The sequence below is a fragment of the Sorex fumeus genome, unplaced genomic scaffold, assembly GCF_029834395.1.
Source record: "Sorex fumeus unplaced genomic scaffold, SorFum_2.1 ptg000086l, whole genome shotgun sequence".
In the NCBI taxonomy this organism is placed as follows: Eukaryota; Metazoa; Chordata; class Mammalia; order Eulipotyphla; family Soricidae; genus Sorex; species Sorex fumeus.
The window spans coordinates 33,585,502-33,600,808 of record NW_026606143.1 but is presented as its reverse complement, the minus strand read 5'-3'; the positions used below and the strand labels follow the sequence as shown (position 1 = coordinate 33,600,808).

At 41.4% G+C, this 15,307-nt stretch overlaps 1 protein-coding gene across 1 annotated transcript in view; it reads right to left on the bottom strand.

The window, feature by feature from the left end:
* The window catches only part of SCML2 (Scm polycomb group protein like 2), a 92,156-nt gene that overhangs the window by 38,264 nt on the left and 38,585 nt on the right, over window positions 1–15,307 (bottom strand). The window contains exon 7 of the mRNA XM_056131193.1: window positions 5,288–5,531. Coding sequence (XP_055987168.1) covers window positions 5,288–5,531 — 244 coding nt within the window. The remainder of the gene's footprint in view (window positions 1–5,287; window positions 5,532–15,307) is intronic.

Here is a 15,307-nt window from a genome sequence, read left to right as displayed (position 1 = left end):
TACATTTGAAGCTAAATAAGAATAATGTCTGGAACATTAAGTTCAAAATATAATTTATTGTTAACTCTGAAAATATTTCAGCACCTTTAATACTAGATAGGATGGTTCATAAAGTAACTATTTTACATGTTTTGAAAAAAAAACTTTGAATATATCTAGAACATTGGGGAAATTTGTGAGGCATCTGTGGGGAGTGCCAAGGATTAAACCCAGGGCCCCACATGTACTCTTTCACTGAGATAATCCCCAGTCCCAAGCAAATTTTTTAAAAGAATCCTCTGATTTTCTCAAGAATAAAAGCCTACAGTTATTCATTCTGTTGATAAAAGTATTGAAACAAAATAGTAACCTATTTGCTTACAAGCCTTCCCAAGATTAGGAAAAAGTTTACGAATCATAGCAGTTTTTAAAATAACAGTAGTTCCAGTTTTGATTAGAGGTTGCTGGATTCTGAGTCTTGCACCTTCATTTTAAAATCAAATATCTGAACTTGAATAATTGATACTAAATTCCTGTAACTATATAATCCAGAGATAAATATAGAGCAATATATGAAGAAAGCAATAGCTGACGGACATGCCTAGATTTCTTTCATTTTCTGAGAACTAAGATGTAAAGGCAGAGTGATGTGGGAACAAGTTAAAACACATAACTACAAGATCAAATAGATTCTCAAAGAAGAAATTCTACAATTTTAATTTACTATTTTAATTTCTTACACAGTTTTTAGTTGCCAAGGGCACAACAGCACACACACACTTCTGTACTTTTTCTTGCCAGACACCCTACCTGCTCTGTACAGGCTCCAGAATGAATCTGATGAGTTGTGACGGCACCAGCCAGAAGCAAAGAGCTTTGGAAGACTGCAGTCAGAATAAGTGCCAAGAAAGGAAAACACCTCAAATACACAGAGTGGGCCAAACACACAAAACTCTCTGAATTTTCAACTCAAGATATGTTTCTCATGGATTTTTTTTAGCTTGGTAAGAACTTGATCATTACTCATTATTTAAGTGTTAACAGGGGGTTCTGAGAGTTGTTAGAAAATCTTTTAAAGTGAAGTAAACTTATTATTCTGGGGGGAAATCACAAAAGTTTAAATAAGCAGTAGTTTATTTACGTATTCTTCCCTTCCCAGGAATCCCAGACCAGGATGCTGGGTTGCTGACAGCACTGGGGTCTGGACTCCTGGCCTTGGACTAGGTGAAGCAAGTGCTTTAAGTCACGGTCATCTGGAAGTTCCCAACAGCTGAGATGTCCTTCTACTGATGGGGTGGGGGGTGGGGAGGTACTTGAGCGACACCCACTAGGGCTGAGAGACTATTCCTGGTTCTGTGTTCAGGAGTGACCCCTGGCAGAGCTCAGTGGACCATATGTGGTGCCAGGACTCAAACTCCAGGGTTGGTCACATGGAAGGCCAGTGCATTACCTGTCCAGCCCAACAAGCAATATTTTGCTTCTATTTTCTTGTTTTCTTTTACTTGGGGGGAGGCACACCTGGTGGTGCTCAGGGATCACTCCTGGCATTGCTCAAGGGACTCCATTGGTGCCAGAATCAAATTCAGGCCTCCCACAGGCAAAGAATACTCGTAGTACTTTGATCCATCTCTACAACCCAACTGCGGTATTCTTTTCCAGCTGAATTTATACTTCTCTACCCTTTTTGTTTTGTTTTGGGATCACACCTGTCTGTGTGCAGGGTTTACTCCTGGCTAGATTCCTGGGGTGCTGGGGATGGGAACCGAGTCAGCTCTGTGCAAGGTAAGCACCATACTGGCTGTACTATCTGTGTCCCCAACAAACAGCTTTTAAATGTAAAGCCAAGAAGCACGGATCGCTGCCTCACCATATTTCTCTAGGAAACAATGCAAGCAGACTTGTCTCTAGTCATTAGTTAAAACATTTTAAAGTATTCCATTCCTAAATATGTTGGAAAAGCAATTATATAGAGGTTTAGAGAACACTTCAGCATGTTCAGAAACTATTCAAAATGACTGAAATTTTTATTATAAATTTAGTACTTGTGCCACTTGATAATACTTAAGTCTAAGGCTCTTAAATTATTTAATGTTCAAGTAAACTAATTTAGTATTTCTATTTTTTGTATGTTTGGGATTTTTTTCCTTTTGGTATTTGGGCCTCACCCAGTGGTGTTCAGGGAATACTCCAGGCTCTACACTCAGGGATCATTCCTGGCAGGCTGAGGATACCACATGGGATACTGGGGACAGAACCCAGGCTGGCCACATGCCAGGCAAGCACCTTACCCATTGTATTATCACTCTGGCCCCCACATTTCTGTACTTTAACTTTATTCTTTTCTTGCAGTACAGGAATGTAACTCAAGGCCTCACACATGCAAGACTCTACAAGATCACATTCCTGGCCGTATTTCTGTACTTTTAAAAATGATCATAAATAATATTTTAAAAAGAAACTGAGAAAAAAAGTTTTAGTTTTGTGATAAAAGGTTGGCATGTTGAATCAAAACAACTCAATCAAAACACAAGAAACACTGAGAAAAAAGTGATTAGCAGGAAAATTATAAACAAATATTAATGGTCAAAATGCATGGAAATAAAAAGATTCAACTTCACTAATATTCTAAGAAATGAAGATTTTAGAATTAGCATTTAAAATGAAATTAGCAAAAACAGCACAATTACCAAAATTGACAGAAAGGAAAATAAACACTTTCACCTACCTCTGAGAAAAGTGACAATGGTATAACTTTTCTGGAAGACGTCTTGGCAGTCTCAGAAACATAACCCTCAACTCAGCAAATTTAGTACACAGAAATAATTAGATATAAGCATCATCTCATCTTGTTTAATAGCATAAACCCACAGACATTCTGAATGTCAAAAGTTAAATAAAAGTCTGCTTAATTAAATTGTGATACAACCAAGCTGGGGTACAACCCAAAAAATCAAATTTAATATGTAGTGTTTTATTTTAGCCACAATGCAGTACGTAAAAATAGGCAAAGGATAACCATGCAGGATAGTCCCTTCTTAAACTAATATTGTTAGTTTATTTTAAAGTACAGATTCCCTTCTACTTACAATAGGGTTATGAACCAATAAAACCAACATAAATCTCATAAATTTTTAAAAGCATTTAATATATCTAGCCTATCAAACATTATTGCTTAACTTATCTTATGCATACTCAAAACATTTCTATTAGCCCCTGACTGAACAAAATAGTATCAGTCATGCTCATAATAAAACACTGAATATATCATAACTGATTGAATTATATGCCATGGCTGACTCAGACTTGCTTTTCGCTGCTGTCCAGCGTCGCAAGTATTATGCTGCGGACCACTAGCCTGGAGAATGATCTAAATTCAAGATCTCAAGTTACAGTTTTTACTGTATACCTCTAGCTTTTATGCCAAAAATATAATAAGCTGAACCATCATTAAATCAGGGATGACATAGATAAACATGACATACCAATGAAAGTGAAAGTTTCTAACATCCCTTCCTTTACACATCCTTTCCAGAAATAATCATTGTTACAGATCTGATATACAGAATCTAGATTATTCTTAAGTTTGAAAACTGAAATCATACCAAGTATATGTTTTTCTTGCAATCTTATAAAATTATAAATCAGTCACAAAAGAAAGCAAGAAAAACTCAAACTAAGGCATACACGTCTCAGCAATCACTGGGTCAATGAGAAAATTAAGGGAGATAACTAAAAATCATGGAGACAAATGTAAATGAAAGTATAAATTATAAGAACCTATGGCTGGAAGAAAAGCAACTCCAGAAGGGATGTTAATAAAAAAAACCAGAAAAATCACAATAATTTACCCAGATATCTGTCTTTTTCTATGATAAATAAATTTAGTGGGGTAAATTTTCATTATATTTACATCTGACTCCACTAACAAGTTATATTTAATTAAAACCAATAACTGGATTCTGGGATTAGATCTCACTTAAATCTCAGCAGGTATTTCACCACAGAAGACCAGATTATGCACGTTTAAGACTGTGAAAGAATCACTTGTAATATTTTGATAGAGATTCTCTGAAAGAGTATCTAGACATTAACAGTAGTCTTATCTAGACAATAACTTAGGAGTCATAGTATTAAAGCTGACAAATCCTAAATACGGTAATATATTGTGGCTTCCAGAGACTCAAATGTTTTCATTGACAAATAGAGAACAAAGGGGAATGCCCTGCCACAAAGGCAGGGTGGGATGGGGGAGGGGGTGGGGGGTGGAGGGGTACTGGGATCAGTGGTGGTGGAGGATGGGCAGTGGTGGAGGGATGGGTACTCGATCATTGTATAATTGAAACCCAAGCACAAAAATTTGTAAGTCTACAACTGTACCTCAAGGTGTTTCACTAATAGAAAAATAAATTAATAAAAAAAGATTTAAAAAAGTTTTCATTGACATGTACATTTTACTTATGACTATTGAAATACTGGGCCAGAGAGACAATACAGTGGGTAGGGTGATCAAGGTTAGATCCCTGTACCAAATATGGATCCCAAGCCCCATCAGGAGTGATCTCGAAGCACAGAGCGCAGAGTAATCCCTGAGTACAGTTAGTGTGATCCCTGCCACTCGAAGTATAAAGGACTATCAAAGTACAAATGTGATTTGCAAAAAATGCATGTGCGTGACCTGAATTCGAAAGCAGTACCATATGATTCTTTGAGCACCAAATGAGCACAGAGCTGGTAATAGCCCCCAACCACTTTGTGTGGCACAAACCCCGCCCCTCCCTCAAAACTGACCAAACTCATGTAAACATGTATTTAATATGTGTTATGCTCAGCCTTTACAAAACTAACTTTGAGATAGGGGCAAATAAATACCTTCTGAAATTTAAAATTGAGTTATCAATTAAAATGTAGTTAAGTACTCCAAAATGCTTTAAGCTTCCAACCCGGGTTCCATCCCCGACACCCGATATTCCCCCAAGTCCTGCCAAGAGTGATTCCTGAGCATAGAGTCAGAAGGATGCCCTGAGCACTGTCGGGTGTGACTCCCCAATATAATAATATTATTATATTGGGACTCAAAGGTCCCAATATGGCCATATTTTTCCCCACTGGAGATGGTCAATTTAGACACTGGTCAATATGTGACACTGAGGTGACCCCAGGATTTTTAATCAGTCTTCCCTTGCATCCAGGTCTCTAACCTGACAGTGTCCTAACTGCTCTGCAAGCTGCTCTAGCCTGGAATTGAAATCCTACCTCGGTGCCAAAAGCAGTTAGTCAAAACATGAATAAAAATAATGTATTATCTTACCATTATTTCCTGGCGGTTGCAAAACATCTCCTGTCAGGCGACACCATCCAACTGGGAAAATATCTCGACAATCGTACTTGCACCAATAATCAAATGCTCCACTCCAGCCATCAAATGTGACATGAACATCATCTCCTTTAATATTACTAATGGTTGCAGGGCAGATCAGGTAAGGATTCTTCCTGTCTACTGCTTCCAGTTTCATTCCCACTTTAAAGTTATTTAGAGGTGGCTTTGGCGGTTCCTACCAAAACATTTTAAAAATAATATCTGTTGTTAAGACACATTAAAATTTATCTACTCAGTTATATTCCTATAAACTTTAACATCCAAAATTAAGCTCCATGTTTACAAATTAAATACAGGGGGGGAAAACAACAGTTCCCAAATCTCTCTGAAACTCTTTCCAACAACATCTTTTTCTGGAGCAGAACCAAAATCTGGAAGAAAACAAAACCAGTCTGAAATTCATTCATTCACAATCATGTACTCATACAGCTATGTATGAACCAGGAATTTCGAATTCATTGGTAAGCAAAAGTATCAAAGAGTCCTGCTCTGAGACAGCAAACACTTAGTAGTGCTGGTAGTGGTGGTGGTCGGGAGTTTGGACGAGGAAGAAGGGAAAAATCAACAAGAAATTTTAACACAGGGAGTTAAATAAACCTAATACATACATAAACTATAGGGTGTGTTGAAAGGTGATAAATCTAAAGAGAAGAAACAGTGCATAGCAGCCCCCAAGAAACGTTCACAGTATGAAATGCAGACACAAAAACACCAAAGTCGGCCTGGAGATAGGCTCAGGGGTAAAGTATATGCCTCCCATGTGTGATATCCTAAGTTTGATCTTTGACACTGAGAATAAAAGAACATGAAAAAAATGTAGTTCGTCATCAATATTGATATTTCAAGAGTATTTCTGTGTCCAAGAAGTAGTAAACAGGTACGGCATTTGCCGTGCATGATAAAGTATTTCTTACGTAAGATTAAAGCAGCCAAAGGCTAATAGGAATCTTAGAAAGCCCAAATACTTTTGTTAAAAACAATTCTTTTAATTTGCTTTTTGATCTGCAAAAAGTAAGTAACACTGTCTGCAGCCTAGTTGCCCAAGCCAGAAGCCCAGAAACAGTCCTAGACCAGTAATTCTCCTGGTCTAGGAATCACCTGTGGGGCCACCGGTTATACTGACAAATCCATTCTGGGATGTATCCAGACATCAGCATGCTTTAATTTCCTAGGTGATTGTATGATAACACTGTTTTGTCCTTCCTGCATAGCCTCAGGTAGTTTAGGTTTATTGGGTTGCTCCCAACACAGTGCTCCCATTCCTCTGTGTTTATTTGTAACTTCTTTCTTTGGGCTCTGTTGACTTGTAAATATTGTTTTTCTCTTCTCCCTGAATCCTTTGCATAGTTTATTCAGAGTAATGTCCTTTTGTATGGACACAAGAAGACAATAAATGCTATGCTTTTGTAATGTGACTCTCAGTGTTACTTTCCTCCTAGGCATCTGTTCTCTCACCTAAGCCTCAGCTGCCCTTACTTCCTAGTGCCCCCAAAAGCAGGGTCCCGGCGAGGGACTGGATGGGCCCAGGAAAAGCAGTAAGCTATGTAATATCCTGGCATCGAGATGGGACTGGCCAAAGTGCCATAATGCTTAACTATAAAAGCTTGGTCATGGACAAATGCGGTCATGATCCAAAAAGTAATAACTAAATTCGGACCCTGCTAGGTCTGAATTATTAAAGATCAATCTGGCCTGAGCTCTGTAGTCTGATTCTGTGGTAAGCTGTTCCCAGGAGAGCTGCCCTACAAGCCTCAATGTTATCTCTTACTGTGTCCATACAAAAATAACTAGTATTAAGATGTTGATTGAGTTTTTGGACTGAGGAAAGGAGAAAAACACCTTAGGAGGTATTTTGCCCTTGGGCAGTCAGAAAGGGCTTTGGAATACCTTTTAGGTGGTGTTCCCTTTGAACTTGGTGGGCTCTCGGGAAGGGCTTTCTTTTATTTATTTATTTATTTATTAGTGAAACACCATGAGGTCAAGTTGTAGACTTACAAATTTTTGTGCTTGGGTTTCAGTTATACAATGATCAAGTACCCATCCCTCCACCAGCGCCCACCCTCCATAAGGAAGGGCTTTCTTATGTTGATTTTGCTACCTGATTTTGCTACCTGACTGGGTGCAGTGTCAGCCCAGAGTGCTGGGGAGTTGAAGAGACAAGAGAGCTGGGGAGAGGAGAAAGAGCAGGGCTGCCAAGATGGAGTGCGGAGAGGTTAGTAAGGGGGACAGAGAGAGAAGAATGAAGAAGAATACAGGAGCAGGCACGTGGAGAGAGAGAGAGCCCAGGCTGCGAGAGGGATCACGAAGAGATGAGTGGCAGAGACAGGAGGAGACGGGAATGAGGGGAGTGTGAGACTAGAATGGGGGCTAAGGGAGACTGGGGCAGGCTTGTAGGGAGAATGGAATAAACGGCATCTGATCAATCAAATGGCTTGGCCCTCCTTCCCTGGCTGCCCTTGGAGTTTATACAGGTGATTATAATGTGCATAAGTAGCTGGTAACGGCAAGATACCCGGTCTGGCTATGGAAAAGAATTTAACAACACTTAAGACAGACCTTACATTTTTGAGATTCAAGCATGGAATTATATTTTCAATGCCACTATCAGCTGGCGAGTAACAAGAACCAGAAATGATTACAAAATGCAATCTTCTCCCAAGATTTACAGGCTGTTTATTAATTCTTCTAAATACCACAAATATTCTTTAAAGGGGAGAGAGAGTACAGCAGGAAGGCGCTTGCTTTGCATAAAGCCTACCCGGGTTCAATTCCCCACACCCCATATGGTCTCCGGAATCCATCAGGAGTGATCCCTGAGAAGAGAGCTAGGAGTAAGTAATGAACACTGCTCTGTGTGGCTCTAAAACAACACAAACAAAACCAAAATAAAAATATTCTGTCATATTACTTATATCAGTGTACTCATGCAAATGAATATTAACAGAGTTCTGGAATAAACGGAATCTTGACTTCTAAAAACATCAAAGGAGAGAGAAGAAAAGTGCCTGCCGTAGAGGCAGACCGGGGGTGGGGGAAGGGAAACTGGGGACACTGGTGGTGGGAAATGTACACTGGTGGAGGGACCGGTGTTAGAAAATTGTTTGACCGAAACCCAATCATGAACAACTTTGCAACTGTGTATCTCATGGTGATTTAATTAAAAATAATTCGAAGGAATGAAAGGGCTTTAATCACAGGACAAGCTGCCTGGAGATGTAGGTAATTGGCAAACTGGCGCCCTCTACTGTCCACAATAGGTAAAGAGTGATCTGAAAACGTATTTCTACGGTTTGTCATCATCAGTTCTTGAATAACACAAGCAGTAGCTCAAATAAACACTTTTTTTCTCTTACAGTGAGAAAAAAAACTTACGTTGCTTTAGATGCAGCTGGGAAAGAATGTTGTGGGGTTTCCCCCCGCCAGAGGCCACACCCAGGGGTGGGAGGAATCCTGGCGAGAACTTACAGGCCCCAGTCAATGGTGCCAGGGGGCTGTCAGGGTCACAGATGGGGATAATGAGAGTGGGGGCATGCTGTGCTTGAACCGGCACTGTGTTCCAGCACTCTGAGTCATAGCACTAGTCTTAAAGCATGTTCTTTTAAGCCCCTCCTCACTTACAGACAACGCGATTCTCCTTAAAGGGTATTTCTTACAACCAACCTGAAGCAAATCTCAGCATTACCTGCATTATCCCTGTCCAGGGGTCTCCTTCTTCAGACCTTTAGCCAACAGCATTGTCACAGCTAAAGCTACGTGGCTGACCTCCCTTCTACTTACCCTGTACAACTGTCAAATATAATGTCTATTTTGTTTAGCATACTGTTTTATATATTTCTCCAATTAGAAGGTTTGCCCATAAAAGCAGGGGATTTTTTTTTGACATCATGAGGTACAGTTGTAGATATACAAATTTTTGTGCTTGGGTTTCAGTTATACAATGATCGCGTATCCATCCCTCCACCAGTGCCCATTTCCCACCACCACGGATCCCAGTATCCCTCCCATCCCCCCATCCCCCCAATCCCACCCTGCCTCTGTGTCAGGGCATTCCCTTTTGTTCTCTCTCTCTCTTATTGGGTGTTGTGGTTTGCAAAAGAGACAATGGGTGACAATCATGATTGGTCTATAGTCTACTTTCAGCATGCTTCTCCCATCCTGGGAGGATCCTCCCAACACCTTTATTTGGTGTTCCCTTCTCTATCTTTGGAGCTCCCTTTCCCCCTAGCATGTGTGGTTGGCCTCCAAGCCATGGAGTAAAATTCCTGGTACTAATCTCGGCCATTCTTGGGTGTTAGTCTCCTATTTTGTTACTTTATGTTGTTCCCCAGATGAATGCAATCTTTCTATGTCTATAGCAGGGGATTTTTTTTAAAAAAATGTTCTAAGGCTATATTCCTAGGCTATATTTATTTTATTTATTTTAAGGCTATCCACTCAACTACATTTTTTTTTACTTTTTTGGGTCATACCCGGAGATGCACAGGGGTTCCTCCTGGCTCTGCACTCAGGAATCACCCCTGGCGGTGCTCAGGGGACCATATGGGATGCTGGGAATCGAACCTGGGTTGGCCGTGTGCAAGGCAAACGCCCTACCCGCTGTGCAATTGCTCCAGCCCCCTATCCACTCAACTACTTCTTAGATCACACAAAGAATTCTAATCTTTAAGCCCCATTTACTCAATTACAAATATGCAACAAGTACATACTATATGGGCTGGAACAACAGCACAGCGGTAGAGTGTTTGCCTTCCACGCAGCCGGCCTGGCCGAGCCGGGTTCAATTCCTCCGCCCCTCTCGGAGAGCCCGGCAAGCTACTGAGAGTATCTCGCCCGTGCAGCAAAAGCCTGGCAAGCTACCCATGACATATTCGATATGCCAGACACAGTAACAACAAGTCTCATGATGGAGACGTTACTGGGCCCGCTCGAGCAAATCGATGAACAACGGGAGGACAGTGCAGTGCTTACATACTGTATGTCAGACATTTCTGACCAAAATCCCATTCCTGGGGTAATCATGCCCATTAAAAGAGATGAGAAACATAAAAGTAAAATACATTCTATGTTAGAAGTGGTCAGTGATCGCAAAATAATAATAATAATAATAATAAAGCAGAGTAGGGTTGAAAAAGCCATGCACAGGACTGGTGTGTGAAATTTTAAGTAGGGTAAACAGGACGAACCTCTTAAGGAATGTGACAGAAGAGCAGAAACCTGACGGAGCGGACACTCAGCATGCAAATATTTAGAGAAAGCGTGAAGCCACAGGCCGAGGCCCTAAAGCAGGACCAGCTGAAGCACTTCGGGAACAGCAAGGAAGCAAGGGTGGCTAACTTGTACACACACACACACACACACACACACACACACACACACGGGAGAGCAGAAGGACACTGTCAGACACGGAGGGATCAGATGACATAGAGCAGTGTTTCCAAAAATGGGTGATGTTGTTCCCTAGTGGGAGATGGAATGATCCAGACGAGGGGCGGTAGCCTCAGACACAAGTGAGAGGGCACTTTCTGTTTGTGATCTTAAGATTTCTGGGGGTGGGGAATACTGAGTGCTGTTTTTTTTTTTCTCTGAAAAGGAGGGCAGAGGGCCAAGTAAGTTTGGGAACATCTGGTGCTAAGCCTTGGAGGTCACGAGAGCCTGGCTTTTTATTCTGAGTAAAATGGGGGGGGGGGGGGCTCTGGACGGTTTTAAGCAGAGGAATAACATGTCTCACTTATGCTTAAAAAGGAATACTCTGGCTGCTGGGAGAACTGCGGAATCTAAGCTTATACGTGAAGAGACTGAAGAGGAGACTAGTGCAGTAATACAGCACAGAGATAAGGCAGACTGTACCGATCTGACAGCAATCGAGTTAGCAAGAAGTGATTGGATTTTGCATACACTTTGAAAATAAAGTCAGTAGGAGTTCCCTGTGGAGTGGATATAAACTGTAAATGAAAAAAAAAAAAACCTACTAATGGTTTTGGCCTGAGCAACTGAAGTGAGTTGTCACTTCCTGAAATGGAAAGGGCAATTTGAGAATCTATTAGGTCATCCAAATGAGAATGATAAGTAGGTGTTGGCTGCACGAGTCTGAGGTGGAAGCAAGAAGCTAGAAGGCAATACATTTGAGAGTAATCTACATATACACTGTAGTTATTGCTGTTGTTATTTTTGTTTGGAGGCCATACCTAGCAGTGCTCAGGGCTAACTTCTGGCCCCGTGCTCAGAGATCACTCCTGATGGGGCTCGGGGGACCACATGGGGTACAAGGGATTGAAGCAGGTTGGCTTCATATAAGACAAGTGCCCTACTTGCTGTGCTATCTCTCCAGCCCCCTATACACTGCACTTAAAACCAGGAATTAGGGGGCTGGAGCAATAGCACAGCTGATAGGGCGTTTGCCTTGCACATGGCCAACCTAGGTTCGATTCCCAGCGTCCCATATGGTCCCCCGAGCACCACCAGGAGTAATTCCTGAGTGCATCACCGGGTGTGACCCAAAAAGCAAAAAAAAACCCCAGGAATTAAATAATATCACCAAAGAATTTGTACAGATCAGTTTCTTGACCTCGACATTACTGCTATAGGGGCCAGAGCATTCTGTGGCAGGGGCTGTTCTGTGCATCATAGAACATTTAGTAGCATTCCAAGTCTCTCTACTCTAATGCAGCATTCCCCTGTATACAGTCATGGTAACCATAAAAGCCCTAAACATTTCCAAATGTCCAGTGGGGGCACAAATTAGGCATAAATTAAGCCCCTCTTAGGTTGAGAACCCCTGACACTGATACAGAAGACATACAGGCTAACATACCATCACCACACTCTCCTCTGCACCCAAACACAACCTTCTGTCCTTGTGAGCTCATTTCAAAACCTGAACTCAAAACTACAATTTACCTATCTAATTATTCTGTTGCCCAGCAGTGCCAGAGAAAAATCCCACTTACATATAGTACCGTGCATCCTTAGCTAAGTCCTCCAAAATGCTCCTGAGTGTCTCTTAGCTGCTCCTTCTCCTTTCCCACCCCCTGGAAGAACTATTCCGAACCTTTACCATTCACCATTCCTCTTTACCATTCAAAATGATGCGCACGTAATGTATCTGCATCAGGGGCTCATCATTTTGTCAAAGGACTCTCTTCAACCAGCAGACATTAAAACTATGTCTGAAGCTTGCTCTTCAAGCCCGTGTCCTCCCTGGAACATGTATCTTGCTTCTTGTATCATGCCTCTTTGCTTGCTTTTTTTAAATCAACTTTCAAGAAGTCCATATTCTCTCCTGATCATGAATTTCCTCTTTCTCTCCTCTCACATGTTTCTAAATAAGTTTCATTCAATAAAAACCACCTTGCTTCACTTAAAAAAACTCTATGTATGAAACCTCCTTTTCAGATTTTGTCAGTTTGCTAGTTCACAAACTGGAAGTAGGAAATTGGAGCCATGAGAAATGAACTTATTTTCTTTTGGGGTATCATAGCTGGTGGTGATCGGGAACCAATACTAGTGGGCTTGGGAGACAATACAAGGTACCAGGGATTGAACCTGGGTCAGCCACATGCAAAGCAAATACCCAACCCACTGTACAATCGTTCTGGCCCCTAGGAAGGAACTCCCCACAATTACAAATTTATCTTGAACAGCACTGCACTTTTCTCCTGATTGTGCTAATGTCACTGATGAAAATTTCCTATGTATCAAACAGTCAAGAATCAGCTTTTGGGGCTAGAGAGAAAGTTCAGTGAGTAGGGATCACTTACAGGAGTGATCTTACATGTAGCCAATCAGGGTTTGATCCCTGGTCCCCCTAGTCCTGCTGGGAGTGATTCCTGAGCACAGAACTTGAAATAAGCTTTGAGCCGAGTGCCAGGAGTAAACCCTGAACACCGCTGATTGTGGCCCAACACCCCCCCCCCCCCCCGCAAAAAAAAAAAAAACAGAATTAGCTTTCCTCTATACCACTTTCTATTAAACGCTTGATAATGGGTACTAATAATTAATAAATGCAAATGAGTACGCCTAGAGTTCTGACCTTGAATCTTCTCTCTTCATCTATCTATTGACTAGCTTACTCATGCTCAAGGTTTCTACCACTACTAGTTAAGCACAGGCCTCCAAATCTACCTACCCAAGTCAAATGTCATTTCTAAGTTCTACACACTTTAGTTTCAATAGTCTGCTGGTAGTCAATACTTCTGAAACTTCCCCAAAAGACCCAAAAGATGTGTCTAAACCTAACTCAACTACACGTATTCATCTTTCTGTACTCCCCATTCTTCTTCATTCACTGAATAAACATGTATGTACCAGAAGTTATGATAGGTGCGGAGAATAAAAAGACAGGTGAATTGCTCAAAAGAAACTCAAGAGTCTAGGAAGCAAGAAACAATGAAAATAATAATTATATTCATAAAAGACATGTTCACAAAGTGCTATAGAAGTATAATAATGAAGAGGGAGAATGAGGTAAGTATAATGGAGGATTTAACACTCTACTTCAATCTTAAAAGCAGGGGAGGATTGGAGAGATAATGCAATGGATAGGGCATTTTCCTTGCATGCAGTCAACACGGGTTCGATCCCCAGCACCCCATATGGCCCCCCAAGCCTGCCAGGAGTGATCCTGAAGCACAGAGCCAGGAGTCACCCCTGAGCATAGACTGGTGTAGATAACTAGAAATAACTAGCTCTTAAAAAAGGAACATGAAATCAATAAACTATTATAAGTGATTTAGTACATAAAATCCAAAGCAAAGACTGCCAGCTGTAAACCAGATCAGAAAGGTCAAAGATTAGAGGCAGTTTTTTGTTTTTGGGGGGGCAGCACCCGGCAATGTTCAGGGGTTGCCCCTGGCTCTGCTCTCACGCCTGGCAGTGCTCACAAGAACATATAAGATCAAACCTGGGTCAGTAGCATGCAGGGCAAGGGCTCTACCTGCTGTACTGTATCTCCAGCCCAATTTGAGTCAGTTTTAAGGTTAGTCCAAGCAAGAGAACTGTCTATTCAATAGGCAGTAGAGGTAAAGTCAAGGCAGGGAGGGATGGGGGGATGGGGGGTGGGAGGGATACTGGGATCAGTGGTGGTGGAGAATGGGCACTGGTGGAGGGATGGGTATTCGATCACTGTATAACTGAAACCCAAGCACAAAACTTTGTAGGTCTATAACTATACCTCATGGTGTTTCACTAATAAAATTTTTTTTAAAAAAGGGAATAAAAAGAGATAATACAACAGCATTCCCATCCCGTTGCTCCTGCACCGTCTCTGACCTGTTCCTGGGTGTCTGGGACCAAGGAAACCTCTGCCACCCTCCTCTCAAACCCAGGACACACCCAGAAGGACCCATAATGTCGATGCTGCTTCTTTTGTCATCAAGGTGTGTCAAGGGCTCCAACCTCCTTCCCACCCCATTGCTTCTGCACCATCTGTGCCATGTTTCTGAGTCCCTGAACCACGGGAAACTCTGCCAACCCTCCCCTCAAACCCAGAACCATGCAGATACTATGCAACCAAGTGACAATTGCCACCAACCATAAGGGTTGCTGAATCTCATATCTTTCCTCAAATATATCTATAATAAACCTGCCACACAAACAAAAATAGTAAATGTTCAACTGCATGACCAGTGAAATAGCATCCTTAAGGGTACAGTCATTATTAGATTAACAGATTTTAAGGACTAGCTGCTTTCTGAGAAATAATGAATTATATCAGATCTCAGATATTTCCCATTCTGAAGCTCAAATCGCAGCACCCTCAAATCTTTAAAAACAATGGGAAAAAAAGGATTTCACCTGCTCTGGCAGACAGGGCTACAAGTCCTGGCAAATCATCAAGCTCAAAAAAGACCCTCAAGCCTCATGGATGAAGAACTCAAATCAATGCTCCATGCAAAGTCCATGAAAATAAAGCAATTTCTGGAAACAAAATTCAACCAACTCAAACATGAAATG